We start from the raw sequence: 14324 nt of genomic DNA, 5'->3' as shown, positions 1-14324 counted from the left end.
GTTTCGACCTCTTGTCCCTAGGTCAGTAAGCCCTCATTTGTATTCTTTCTTACCCTACTAACTAATATACTTTCTTGTCCCTAGCCTTAGGTTTGAGCTTAGCTCACCATCGCTTCGGTGAGATCTAGTCGAACGCCCCCCGCTTTCAGGTATTCCCCTGTCGCTTGACCTCAAGTCGCGACATCTGACGACGGCATTGTCATCACTTGTGTACATGTCGACGACTTCTTGCTTACCGGGAGCTCTTCTACCGCTGTCTCTCGGTTCAAAGACGAACTGCGCACAAAATGGCTCATCTCTGATCTCGGGGAGGCTTCCTTCTGCGTCGGTATTGCCATCGAGCGTGATCGCCTTCGTCGCCACCTCGCTCTTTCGCAAACTGCCCTCATCGATAAGGTCGTCGCTCAATTTCGTCTCCAGGACGCGCCAGCTGTCTCTACTCCCATGGACAAAGGTGTCACCCTCTCTCGTCGAGATCACTCCCCGTCTACGGACGCCGCCCGGGATGCCGTCGCTCATCTGCCCTACCGCACGCTCATCGGCTGTCTCATGTACCTCGCCATTGGCACCCAGCCTGACATTGCGCTCGCCGTTCAGCAACTTAGCCAGTTCCTCGACTCCTTCGGCGAGGCTCACTGGAATGCTGCTAAGCGCGTCGTCCGGTACCTCAAAGGCACTCGCGACTTGCGCCTCGTCCTCGGCAGCTCCTCTGCGCATGCGCTCACCAGATACACTGACGCCAGCTATGCCTCCTGCCCCGACACACGTCGTTCCATCTCTGGGTACTGCTTTACTCTTGGATCTGGACTCATCACCTGGTCTGCTCGCAAACAAGCGACTGTTGCGTCCTCCACCGTTGAAGCCGAATACGTCGCTGCTTCCGAAGCTGCCAAAGAGGCCATATGGCTGCGCGCTCTGCTGCATTATCTCGACATCACCTTACCTGACGGCACCCCTCTCTACAGCGATAACACTGGTGGGATTCGGCTGTCTCACGACCCCACCTTCCACTCTAAAGTCAAACATGTCGATGTGCGCTACCACCTCATCCGTGAATATGTCGAAAGTAATCAGCTCACTATTCCCTACGTTCCATCTCACGCCAACCTCGCTGACGCCTTTACGAAGCCCCTTGAGCGCAAGGCCTTCCTAAAGTTCCATGATATCATGGGCTTGCGGATGTTTCCCTGCGAGGAGGAGTCTTCATAGGTCGAGGAGGAGTGTCTCTGTGTATGTTTTTTCCCTCACAGTCTCTGTTCCTCATACGGTCATTTTCTCGTTTGTTGTTTTTCCCGCTCTTCTCGTCAAGGAGGAGTGTCGGATTCTGACTTCCCAGATTGGGACGTTTGACGTCCGCGGTCGCGATCCACGCTCCCTACGTCCATCCGATACCTTAGCTCGTTGTCTGTCTACATACACGTGATACCTACCCTTCCTACTTATACCTCGCTCCCCCCGCTCCCCCACTTCTTTCCTCAGTCGTTCTACCACCACGGCTGAGGTATGTTCACTCCATCCCATTCTCCCGTACCTGTACTGATTCAATATGTAGTCTTAGACTTACGTGTATTCGGTTCAGGTATAAACAGTCGTTCTACCACCACGGCTGAGTCTTAGACTTACGTGTATTCGGTTCAGGTTCCTAAACTCTGGTGTGCTGCTTGCTTCCGGTACTCTCTTGTCACGCCGGTTGTATACTCTTGCTGGCTCTCCCCCTGCAGTTGATCACGCTTTCCTTGCCACTCATGTTTCTACCCTCGTTGCCTGGCACTGCTGTCTCGGGCACACCAACTACTGCACCATCTATGACATGGCCCAGGCTGATCTCCTCTCCAGTAAGCCTGCCGAACTATCTGTCGCGCCGCCGAAATGTGACTTGTGCATGCGCAGCTGTCACGAGTTGGCACGGCATCTAGCCGTTTTTTAATTTTTCCTTTTCGCGGGCTCGAACCCGCGACCTCTGTACTACCTACCTGATATGGACGCGTCACTATCTACTGTACGATTAGATTAGATGGGGCGGCAGTGCACGGCACAGCTCGGGCTCCGCTGACACAGCCGCTCTGACTCACCGGCCCCCGGGGCCGCGTCAGCATGCTGCGCACGGACCAGCTGCGCACGGACCAACGCGCACAGCCTGCCCTAATCTCCCCATGTATATAAGCCGGCCTCTGCTGCCCTAGGGACCTCAGTTTCGACCTCTTGTCCCTAGGTCAGTAAGCCCTCACTTGTATTTCCTTCCTTACTTAACTAACTAATATATTACTTGTCCCTAGCCTTAGGTTTGAGCGTTGCTCACCATCGCTTCGGTAAGAACCAGTCGAACGCCCCCAGCTCAAGTTTTCCCCTGTCGCTCGACCTCAAGTCGCGACATTAGGTCGAAACTCCCCACAGCTGCCGGCGTTCCATCGGGACCCACACACTCACATTCACTTCCTATAGGTTGGGTGGTGCGCACCCCTACTGTACCCTACGATACCTAGATAGCGTACTATACATTGCCACCGCTTAGGGGACGAACTCTTCAGTACCTGCACTTCAGTGGGCGGTACTTGTCCTCACGGACGCGTGGCTTAGGTTCCTGCTGCATACTAGCCAAAAGCAGCACTGGGCCCCACGTGAACTGCGAACCCTAGCGTTACCTTGGGCGCCGTAGGTGTAAGCTAGCTAGCACGGCCTTTCGTAGCACGCGCACCTCCCCTTCCTCCCCCCATCAACGTGGCTGACGAATTCTTCGACTGCTCTCGACTTGAGCACGCCTTCGACACCCAGGAGCAGGTCGACGTCTCTCGCGACGACCCAGAAAGCAACGGAGACAGAGCTCCCTTCTTCATCTGTGATCGGCAACCGTGCCCTAATCGCACCCCACGGTCCATCACTGTTGACGAAGGACACTTCGTGCCAATCCGACGAATTCAACACCCCAGCGGCCCTTCACTCCGTTACACTGGCACCTCGAGATCTACATCTCGCCACGTCACTCCCGTCCCATCCCGACCTGCCTCGCCAGGCACCCGCATCCCCCAACCTGTCGCCAGTACAGGTCAAGCGCGAGGAGATCCCTATCTCCCTCGAGGAACTGAGGCAGTCGCACAGCCTTCAGCGACCCCTCAAGCGATCCCCCAGCCCTCCCTGGGGCTGCGGCTGGAAAGGCCTCCCAAGACCGAGCCCCGCGACACTCCGCCGCATTCTTGGGCCAGCTCGTCGTCAGCGGTCACCACCTCGACTCCAGTCCCTGTCCTACGTCACCCCGCCTCCGGGCTTCCTCAACCGGCTTCACCGCCGTCGCCGCCGCGAGGCCGCCCGAGCACTCGTTCCTCGCGAAGTTCGCCCGGCGGACAGTCACAACAGTCACCTTCGTCCGCGGGCAGTCCTTCGTCCCCCTCGCCGCCGATAATGTCCTCTCCCGCGGCCGTTCTCGATAAGGAGACGTTGAAGCTCCTCCTCCCGCTCCGCTACGATGGCAAGACCGTCATCGAGTGCAACCGGTTCCTGTCGCAGCTGCGCATCTACTGGTTGATCAACACGTTGTTGACCACCATCGAACTCAAGGTACAGGTTGCACTTAGCCTGCTCGATGGAGACGCCCGCGCTTGGGCCACTCCCTACTTCGCCCAGCTCGTATCAGTGCAGATAGGAGCGCAAGGGGTCACAACCCCATTCGCAAACGAAGCAGCCTTTGCCGCCGCCTTCAGGGCCCGCTTCGGAAATCTCGACGACGAGGCGGCAGCACAAGTAGAGCTGGCGAAGCTCTGCGCGGACAAGTCGGTCCGTGAAAAATGCACTGCTGCGGAATTCTCCGCGCTGTTCAAGGGTCCGGCGGACCGCTCTGGGTACGGGGACCTGGAGCTACGCGACAAGTACCTGAGCGGCATCCCCTCCCGCGTATATCGCAAGATCGAGCTCGAGACTTTCACCACGTGGCAAGACGCTGACAAGCGCGCCACTGAGGTCGAACAGATCCTCGACATCAGCCGGGCCCGTCGGCCCGAGCTAAATAACTTCTTCTCGGCCCGAGGTCGAGGACGCGGTGGGGCACGTGGTGGTGCACCCTCGACGCACGCAGCTTCGGCCAGCATCAATGCGGCCGTCGGAAAAGGCAACTTCCCCGGCACATGCTTCGGCTGTGGGAAGCAAGGGTACCGTTGTTTCGAGTGCCCTAACTGTAAGGATAAACCTTACACAAAACGCGCCGATGCGCGGGCTACGGTTGCCTCGGGTTCCACCCAGGCGGCAACAAGCGCCCCCGTCGCTTCATCCTCGGCGAGTATAAGCGCCGCTTCAGCGAAATCGGAAAGTTCCGAGCTGGCGGACTTAATAGCACAGATGAAGTCGATGCGCGAGGAGCTCGAGCACTATCGGACGATGAAGGAGGAGGGTTTTTGATCCGGTCCGCGCTTCGTGCCGCACGCGTCGGGCCGCGAGTATCATGTAACAAGTACGATGTATTGTCTTCTGCAATGGTGTACGAGTTGGACCAGGGGTCCCAGCACTTTCACATTCCAGTAAGACTTCAAGGGAAAAGACGGCACAAAGATGTGATCGCGATGGTGGACAGTGGAGCCACCACGAAGTTTATCAACAAGCGATTCATTGTGGAGAATAAGGTGCAGACGCGGAAGCTAAAAGAGCCGATTCCGCTATACAATATTGACGGCACCCTCAACAAAGACGGAAGCATCTCGGAGGTAGCAGTGCTACAGATGCATATAGGAGAGCACGTCGAGAAGACGGTGTTCACGGTCACGGACATCGGTCCAGAAGATGTGATCGTTGGGTTGGATTGGCTACGTGAGCACAACCCTGAGATCGATTGGGAGAAGGGCTCCCTCAAATTGTTGCGATGCCCTGAAACATGTAGCACCAGGAGGACTGGCCGAATGGAGCAAGCAGCGACTGCGCGTGATACGGGGGTCAGGCCCACGGCGCGCAGGCGTTCGCTGAAGTCCAGACGGTCGGTCATAGGTGCCTGCCGGAGCAAGGTGCTCCCGGACTTCGAACACGAAGAAGATTCGGCGGAAATAGAATGGAATGAGGCTGACTTGATCGAAGCCTGGGAGCAGGGTGTCACACTTCCCGGCGCCCCTCAATTGTTTGTCGCAGCAGGGCACACGTATTCCCAGCTGTTCGCTGAGGAAGAGATCAAGAAGAAGGTCGTCAAAACCGCCGAGGAGTTGGTACCCAAACAGTACCACGAGTTTCTGAAGGTCTTCTCAAAAGAAGCATCAGAGCGGTTACCCGAAAGGAAGCCGTACGACCACGCGATCGAACTCGTGCCCGGCTACTCAACATTCCATTCGAAGGTGTACCCATTATCGAACAACGAGCAGGAGGAGCTCGATAAGTTCTTGAAGGAGCAGCTGGCGAAGGGCTACATACGAGAATCGAAGTCGCCTATCTCATCTCCCTTCTTCTTCATCAAAAAGAAGGAAGGGACACTTCGACCCGTGCAGGACTACCGCCGGCTGAATGCGATCACCGTCAAGAATCGCTACCCCTTGCCGCTGATCGCCGAAATGGTGGACAAGCTCCGCGGTGCCACGCTCTTCACGAAGTTCGACGTCCGATGGGGATACAACAATGTCCGGATCAAAGCCGGCGATGAATGGAAGGCGGCTTTTGTAACTAACCGGGGGCTGTACGAACCCCTGGTGATGTTCTTCGGCCTCACTAATTCTCCCGCAACTTTCCAGGCCATGATGAACGAGATCTTCCATGATCTCATCGTCGGCGGGAAGATCCTCGTGTACCTGGACGACATACTCGTCTTCTCTACCAACAAAGAGGAGCATGAGAAGGTCACACGCAAGGTTCTGCGCCGCCTTCAGGACAACGATCTGTTCCTGAAGCCTGAGAAGTGCGAGTGGGACGTTCCCAAAGTCGACTACGTCGGCTATGTGTTCGGTGGCGATGAGGTGGCGATGGATCCCGCGAAGCTGAAAGGAATCAATGAGTGGCCGGTACCCCGGAACAAAAAGGATGTTCAGAAGTTCCGGGGGTTCTCCAACTTCTACCGCCGCTTCATTAAGGACTTCGCCAAGATCTCGCGACCACTCGACCGGCTCACAGGGAATGACCCATGGCGTTGGGGCGAAGAGGAGCAACATGCCTTCGATGAGCTCAAGCGGCTCTTCGCAACGACTCCAGTCTTGGCGCTGTACGACCCTAATCAGGAAATGCGCATTGAAGTCGATGCGTCAGGGTATGCCACCAGTGGCGTGTTGATGCAGAAGCAGGATGATGGCAAATGGCACCCTATTGCCTTCCGATCCCATGCGATGGATCCGGCACAGCGGAACTACGAGATCTACGATAAAGAGATGCTCGCGATCATCGAGGCGCTAGACGATCGGCGCCACTATCTCGAGGGGTTGCCCAATCAGTTCGAGATTGTAACCGATCATAAGAACCTCGAGTAATGGCGCACGTCTCAGCATCTCACGCGTCGTCAAGCGAGGTGGTCGTTGTTCCTAGCTCGCTTCGACTTCCGCATCACGCATAAGGCCGGGACGTCCAATGGAAAGGCTGATGCCCTGTTGCGTCGATCAGACCATCAGATCGGCGACGAGGACGATAACACCGATCAGGTGGTTCTCAAGCCAGAGCGCTTCCGCATCGCCTCCGCTAGGCGCGGTCACGCCTCGGTGACGGCCGATCAGTCGATTCTGAAGCGCATCAGGGAATGTTCGGAGAAAGATCGGGAGGTGGCCGAGGCCCTTGAAAAGGTGCAGGACCTCGGGCCGCCCCGGCTGCAAAGGGGTTTTGAGGAGTGGAATGCCGAACAAGGGCTCTTGCTGTTCCGCGGGTGCGTGTACGTCCCAAAGAATGCGGAGCTCCGGCGAGATATAGTCAAGATCCACCACGACTCGCCGATCGCCGGCCATGGCGGTCGTGCCAAAACCCTCGAGCTCGTGTCGCGGAACTACTGGTGGCCTGGGATGTCCAAATTCGTCAATGAGTACGTAAGCACCTGTGATGTGTGCAACCGTACCAAGACATTCCCAGCCAAGCCCCAGGGTCCGCTGAAGCCGAATGAGATCCCCGAGCGCCCGTGGCAGATCATCACGACCGATATGATCGTCGGCTTGCCAAAGTCTGATGGATTCGACTCAATCCTGGTTACCGCCCGACCGCTTTACCAAGCAGGTCCACTTCTCCGCCTGTCATGAGACCCTGACGGCAGAAGGTGCGGCAGACCTGTACATCCGCGATGTGTTCAAGCATCATGGGGCCCCGGCCAAGGTCATATCAGACCGAGGTCCCCAGTTTGCTTTGAAGTATCTCCATGCGGTGTACAAGGGACTCGGGATCGAGCCGGCGCTGTCCACAGCGTTCCACCCTCAGACAGACGGCCAGACTGAGCGCTGGAATCAGGAAATCGAGCAGTACCTGCGTGCTTTCACAAGCCACAGGCAGGATGATTGGGCGAAGCAGTTGCCGCTCGCGGAATTCGCACTGAACAACCGAGTTCACTCCGCGACTGGGCACTCCCCTTTCTACCTGCATCAGGGGTACCATCCTGAGATCCAAGTGCGGATCAATCCGATGTCTGCGATGCCTGCGGCCGCTGATCGGCTCAAGATCCTGAAGGAGATTCGCGACGATACGCGCTCTGCGCTCGAGCTGTCAGCCGAGCATATGAAAGTATACTACGACAAGCACGTGCAGGAGGCACCGGTCTTTGCGCCGGGGGACAAGGTCTGGCTTGACGCTCGGAACCTTAAGCTGAAACAGCCGAGCAAGAAGCTCAGTCCCAAGCGCCTTGGACCATATGCCGTGCGGCGAAAGCTCGGAGACTTGGATTATGAATTAGTCCTGCCGAAGTCGGTGCCAGTGCACCCGGTGTTCCATGTCTCCTTGCTTAGCAAGTATACACATAGCGATATCCCGGGTCGAGAGCCGGAGGAGCTGCCTGCGATCGAGGTTGAGGGCGACGAGGAGTACGAGGTTGAGCGGATCAAAGATTCGCGGATCTTCCGGCGTCAACTGCAGTACCTCGTCAAGTGGAAGGGTTATGACGACTCGCATACGTCATGGGAACCAGCGCGCAATGTTGCCAATGCGCCGGCCCTCATAGCCGACTTCCACCGGAAGAACCCAAACGCCCCTCGCCGCCTCAACGCTGCTACTTTTGGTGGTCTCAACTTTCAGCCAATGCCTTCGCCGCTGACTGAAGCACGATGCCGCTCCGGGTGGGAGATGGGCAAGGGCGCCTCGCATGAGGTCATGCGCCGTTGAGGGGGGGTAATGTCACGAGTTGGCACGGCGTCTAGCCGTTTTTTAATTTTGTCCTTTTCGCGGGCTCGAACCCGCGACCTCTGTACTACTTGCCTGATATGGACGCGTCACTATCTACTGTACGATTAGATTAGATGGGGCGGCAGTGCACGGCACAGCTCGGGCTCCGCTGACACAGCTGCTCTGACTCACCGGCCCCCGGGGCCGCGTCAGCATGCTGCGCACGGACCAGCTGCGCACGGACCAACGCGCACAGCCTGCCCTTATCTCCCCATGTATATAAGCCGGCCTCTGCTGCCCTAGGGACCTCAGTTTCGACCTCTTGTCCCTAGGTCAGTAAGCCCTCACTTGTATTTCCTTCCTTACTTAACTAACTAATATATTACTTGTCCCTAGCCTTAGGTTTGAGCGTTGCTCACCATCGCTTCGGTAAGAACCAGTCGAACGCCCCCAGCTCAAGTTTTCCCCTGTCGCTCGACCTCAAGTCACGACAGCAGCAAGCAGACTCGTTCACCCATTCCTTAAGTGCGGAGGGGGGCTCGGGCAACTAGGCAGTTGGAACTGGTTTACGCAGACTTGATGGGTCCTGCCGATGTACGCTCGGCGTCCGGAAATTTGTATGTGCTTCACATAATCGACAATTTTTCGTCCTATTTTTGGTCCATCCCGCTGCCATTCAAATCTGCCACACTCGCACAGTTTCGTGTATGGGCTCTTGCTCGTGAGAATGAGACTGGCGGCTCCCTCGATGCAGTACAGATAGACAACGGCAAACTCCTTTCTAACAAGTTTACCTCATTTCTTGGCAGCAAGGGTATTGCTCTGCGCCGCACGTCCCCTTACACCTCTGCTCAGAATGGATGTGTTGAACACCTTTATCGTACTCTCATGAATCGCGCTCAAGCCATGTGTATTGGCTGTGACCTCCCTTCCGCTCGCTGGGATGAGTTCTTACTCATGGCCAACTACCTCACTTTGCGTACCACATCTTTCTTTCTCTCTCCTGGAGTCACCCCTGTCGCGCTATGGACTGGTTGCCGCCCTGATCTTTCACACTTGTGTGAGATTGGGTGCCACGCTTTCGTGCTCATTCAAAACCGCCACAACCCTAAGATCTATGAGCGCTTCCTTGAGTGCATTCTCATCGGTTACAGTCAGACGTCCAAGTCCTATCGATGTTATCATCACGCTACAGGTAAGGTTATCGAATCCTTTCATGTCTCTTTCATCGAGTCGTTTGAGGATACTCCCCACGTGGCTGCGGTGCCAGTTGCAGCTCCGACTCCGGAACTGTCCCCACCTGCTGATCCACCCTTACCCATCTTGCCTCCTTCTCTGGCTGATCCACCCTTACCCGTCTTGCCTCCTTCTCCGGTACCCTCTCCTGAACTGCGTCATTCCTCTTGTGTTTCTCTCCCTTCTACACGTCTCGCTGCTGCCTCTGACCTGCCTCACGTCTCCGCTCTTTCTCGTGCTGTCACCAACTCTGCCGCTAGCGGCACCCACATCCAGGCCGCTCACGCTGCGCGTCGTGCTGGCCTCCCTGTTATCCCTGAGGAACTGGTCTCTGCTTCTGAGGAGCTCGGCTCTCCAAGTCTGTCTCCACCTGTGTCTCCCACTCCGTCTGAGTCCCTCCCTTCTGACTCTGCTGCTTGGGCTACTCTCCTTGACGTGCTCTCCACCACTCCTACCTCACCGGATGTTGACGTTGAATACCCTGGCGACCCTGCAACGCTTGCCGATGCTATGGCATCTCCTCATGCCCCTCAATGGTGACAGGCCCTCCTTGATGAGTTTGACTCTATTTGTGATCTTGGTGTTTACAGGCTCATCCCTCGCTTTTCTGTTCCTGCCGGCCGTCGCATCATGAAAGGGAAGCCAGTTTTCCGTCTCAAGTATGACAAAGACAATGTTCCCATCCATTTCAAGGCACGCTGGGTCTGTCTAGGCTTTGCTGCTATCTATGGCCAGGATTACAATCACACTTCCTCTCCCACTGTCTGCATGGAATCCTTCCGCGCCCTCTTACATCTCGCTGCTGCTCGTGATTGGGAAGTCCATCAAATCGATGTAAAGACTGCTTTCCTCTATGGCTCTCTGCCCGACGACGAAGTCTGTTATATGGAACAACCTCCTGGTTTTGAGGAACCTGGCAAATTTGACTGGGTCTGGGAACTTCATAAAGGGCTCTATGGCATGCAACAGGGTGGCCGCGTTTGGAACAAGACAATGGATGCCTACATGATCTCTCTCGGTTTCACATGCATCCCCTGTGAGTACTGCATATACTTTCGTCGCACTGATGAGGGTACCATCATCACCTGCGTGCATGTCGACGATTTTCTGCTCACCGGAAGTGCCCCTGCTGCTATTGCTCGCTTCAAACGTGAACTCTGCGCTAAATGGCAAATTACTGACCTGGGTGAAGCAACCTTCTGCGTCAGTATCGCTATTGAATGCACTCGTGCCTCTTGCACAATTGCACTCTCCCAAACTGCTCTAATCGACAAGGTTGTTGCGCAATTCTGTCTGCAGGACACTCTGCCAGTCTCCACTCCCATGGAGAAGGGTGTTATTCTCTCTTGCTGTGATCATTCACCTTCTACTGCCATCACTTGTGACTCTGTATCCCACCTGCCCTACCACACACTTGTTGGTTGCCTTATATACCTCACTATTGGTACACACCCTGACATTGCTCTCGCTGTTCAGCAACTGAGTCAATTCCTCGATTTTTTGGCAAAGCCCACTGGAATGCCATGAAGCGTGTTGTGCATTACCTCAAGGGCTCACGTGATCTGCGTCTTGTTCTTGGCAGTCCCACCGTGCACTCCCTCACCAGTTATACCGACGCTAGCTATACCTCTTGCCCTGACACTCGGCGCTCAATTTCTGGGTACTGCTTCACACTTGGCTCTGGCCTTATCACTTGGTCCACTTGCAAACAGGCAACCGTGGCGTCCTCAACAGTTGAGGCCGAATACGTCGCTGCATCTGAGGTGGCCAAAGAGGCTATCTGGCTATGCGCTCTCTTCCATCATCTTGATATCGCTCTTCCTGACGGCACCCCTCTGTGCAGCAATAACACTGGCGGCATTTGTCTCTCTCACGATCTGACTTTCCACTCCAAGGTCAAGCACGTCGACGTGCGCTATCACCTCATCCGCAAATACATTGAGTCCAAGCAACTGTCCATTCCCTATGTTCTGTCTCATGCTAATCTTGCCGACGCCTTTACCAAGCCTCTTGAACGTAAAGCATTCCTTAAATTCCGGGACCTCATGGGCTTGCGGGTGTTTCCCTGCATGGAGGAGCATTCCTAGGTCAAGGAGGAGTTTATTTTTCCCTTTTCTTTCATGGTCTTTGTTTTGGATACACATCTCCTTCACGGTCATTGGTTTCAGATACCTGAGCTCAATTTGTTTTTGGTCTTTTTGTTTCGGATACCTTCTCATCCTCCCTGATCTTCTCGTCAAGGAGGAGTGTTGGATTCTGACATTGATGATTGGGACGTCTGACGTCCTCGGTCGTATCTCGCACCTCATTTGCCAATCCATACATTACCTTCTTCCCTGTCTATTCACACATAATACACCCTATGCCTACATATAGTTTGCTCTCCCGCTCCCCCTTCTCTCCTCAGTCATTGTACCACTGTGACTGAGGTATGTTCATTTTCCCCTCCATCCTGTACCTTAACTGATCTGCCATAGTAATACAGACTTACGGGATTCGGTTTAGGTACAGTAGTCGTTGTACCACCACGATTGAGTAATACAGACTTACAGAATTCGGTTTAGCTCCTAAAGTCTCTAGCTTTAGGTTTGAGCACTGCCCATCATCACTTTGGTAAGACCCAGTCGAACACCCCCAGCACCCTGGTTTGTGTTTCCCCTGTCTTTCAATAGGCAACACAGGGAGCAGTTGCACAGGACTAGCACTGAAGGACTGAATGCCACAAGTGGGGCTGAAGTCGAAGTGGGTCACAGAAGTATAGATTAAAGGGTCACTACGAAGCTCTTTATATACATGAGCAGGGGAATGTATTCCCATGGCAGAACAATAGAAGAAAGAACAATAGAGTTCAAAAGGAGAACAAGGGCCACTTGGCCACAGGAACAATGGAACAAAAGAAGTGTGGCCGGAGCTCTGCTCCAGTCCGATTGCTCCGCAATTGATACAACCATGTGACCACATAATGTTGTGGCTCCCACCACCAGGGGATCGTCCTAGGCCGACCAGGGGACTGTGGCAGAGCACATTGTGACATACCCCCCCTGATCTGCCAAGTCCCACAGGGAGACTAGGACACCTCAATACCCATCCCAGTGCAACAGAATGCAACCTTGGGTGCAGGCAATGGCTTGGTGAGACAGTCTGCAAGCATGTCTGCAGTGGGAATGTAGAAGGGCTTGATACGCCCAGCCTTCACAGTGTTATGAGTTGGTACGGCATCTAGCCATTTTTTAATTTTTTCCTTTTCACGGGCTCGAACCTGCGACCTCTGTACTATACGCTCAAATGGACAAGTCCTTATCTACTGTAAAATTAGATTAGATAAGGTGGCAGTGTGCGGCACAGCTCGGGCTCCGCTGACATAGCCTCTCTGACTCACCGGCCCCCAGGGCCCGCGTCAGCATGCTGCACATGGACCAGCTGCGCACAGCCTCCCCTAAACTTCCCCTGTATATAAGCCGGCCTCTGCTGCCCTAGGGACCTCAGTTTCGACCTCTTGTCCCTAGGTCAGTAAGCCCTCCCTTGTATCCTTTCTTCACTCACTAATATATTATCTTGTCCCTAGCCTTAGGTTTGAGCATTGCTCACCATCGCTTTGGTGAGAATCAGTCGAACACCCCCAGCTTTCTAAGGTTTTCCCCTGTCGCTTGACCTCAAGTTGTGACATTAGGTCAAAACTCTCACAGCTGCCAGTGTTCCTTGGAACTCCCACTCTCACATTCACTTCCCACAGGTTGGGTGGTGTGCACCCTTACTATATCATACGATACGTAGATAGCGTACTATACATTGCCACCGCTTAGGGGACAAACTCTTCAGTACCTGCACTTCAGTGGGCGGTACTTGTCCTCACGGACGCGTGGCTTAGGTTCCTGCTGCATACTAGCCAAAAGCAGCACTGGGCCCCACGTGAACTGCGAACCTTAGTGTCATCTCGGGCACCGTAGGTATAAGCTAGTTTACAATGGCCTTTCATAATATGCACACCTCCCTTTCCTCCCCCCATCCATCGTGGCTAAAGAAGTCTTTTACTGTGCAGGACTCGAGCACGCATTCGACGTAGAAGATCACGTCGATGTCGCACACCTAGACAAACCAGGCTCCCTCTTCTTCAACTGTGACAAACAGCCGTGTCCCAACCGTACCCCACACTCCATTACTGTTGAAGATGGACGCTTTGTACCCATCCAAAGGATCCAACATCCTCTTGGACAAAAATCCACACACGTGTCTTGATTGGCCTCTTGGCATGTCACCCCTGTTCCGTCCTGACCCGCCTCTCCAGACACCTGCATTCCCCAACCTGTCGCCAGTACAGGTCAAGCGCAAGGAGATCCCGATCTCCCTCGAAGAGTTGAGGCAGTTGCACAGCCTATAGCGACCCCTCAAGCGATCCTCCAGCCCTCCTTGGGGTTGTGGTTAAAAAGATCCCCCAAGGCCGAGCCCCACAGCACTCCGTCACATTCTTGGGCCAGCTCATCATCAGCAGTTCCCTCTTCGACTCCAGTCCCTGTCATACGTTACCCCGCCACCAGACTTCCTCTGTTGCCTCCACCACCGTTGCTGCTGTGAGGCCGCTTACACACTCACTCCAGTCGAAGTTTGCCTGGCAGATAGTCACAACAGCCATCTTCACCTGCGGGCAGTCCTCCATCCCCCTCATCGCCGGTAATGTCCTCACCCACATCCCTTCTAGACAAGGAGACACTAAAACTCCTTCTCCTGCTTTGCTACAATGGGAAATTGGTGGTCAAATGCAACCGGTTCATCTCACAATTGCTCATCTACTGGGCAGTCAACACGGCACTCTCGACCATTGAGCTAAAAGTTCAAGTCACCCTCAGTCTCCT

General features: G+C 54.8%; 3 protein-coding genes across 3 annotated transcripts in view; 1 reads left to right on the top strand and 2 right to left on the bottom strand.

Annotated features, from left to right (window-relative positions):
* POSPLADRAFT_1139941 (hypothetical protein) overlaps positions 1–1149 on the bottom strand; it is a gene marked incomplete at both ends in the record, with an annotated part of 2704 nt that extends 1555 nt beyond the window's left edge. The window contains 3 exons of the mRNA XM_024485103.1: positions 108–157; positions 237–439; positions 944–1149. Of these exons, the coding sequence (XP_024340139.1) occupies positions 108–157; positions 237–439; positions 944–1149 (459 nt within the window). The remainder of the gene's footprint in view (positions 1–107; positions 158–236; positions 440–943) is intronic.
* A 1369-nt stretch (positions 1150–2518) lies between these two features.
* On the top strand, positions 2519–4386 carry POSPLADRAFT_1139251 (hypothetical protein; the record flags this gene model as incomplete). The annotated part of the gene is made up of 3 exons (XM_024485013.1): positions 2519–2577; positions 2657–2658; positions 2687–4386. Coding segments are annotated over 3 exons (1761 nt in total), but the record flags the coding sequence as incomplete, so codon positions are not given.
* Positions 4387–8368: 3982 nt separating this feature from the next.
* Positions 8369–13554, bottom strand: POSPLADRAFT_1140460 (hypothetical protein; the record flags this gene model as incomplete). Its single annotated transcript, XM_024485174.1, has 3 exons — positions 8369–8559; positions 12071–12132; positions 13460–13554. Coding segments are annotated over 3 exons (348 nt in total), but the record flags the coding sequence as incomplete, so codon positions are not given.
* Between the last annotated feature and the right edge of the window lie 770 nt (positions 13555–14324).

This window comes from Postia placenta (assembly GCF_002117355.1).
Source record: "Postia placenta MAD-698-R-SB12 unplaced genomic scaffold POSPLAscaffold_5, whole genome shotgun sequence".
Lineage (NCBI taxonomy): Eukaryota > Fungi > Basidiomycota > Agaricomycetes > Polyporales > Adustoporiaceae > Rhodonia > Rhodonia placenta.
Note: the sequence above shows the minus strand (reverse complement) of the source record. Positions and strands in the feature narration are given on the sequence as shown.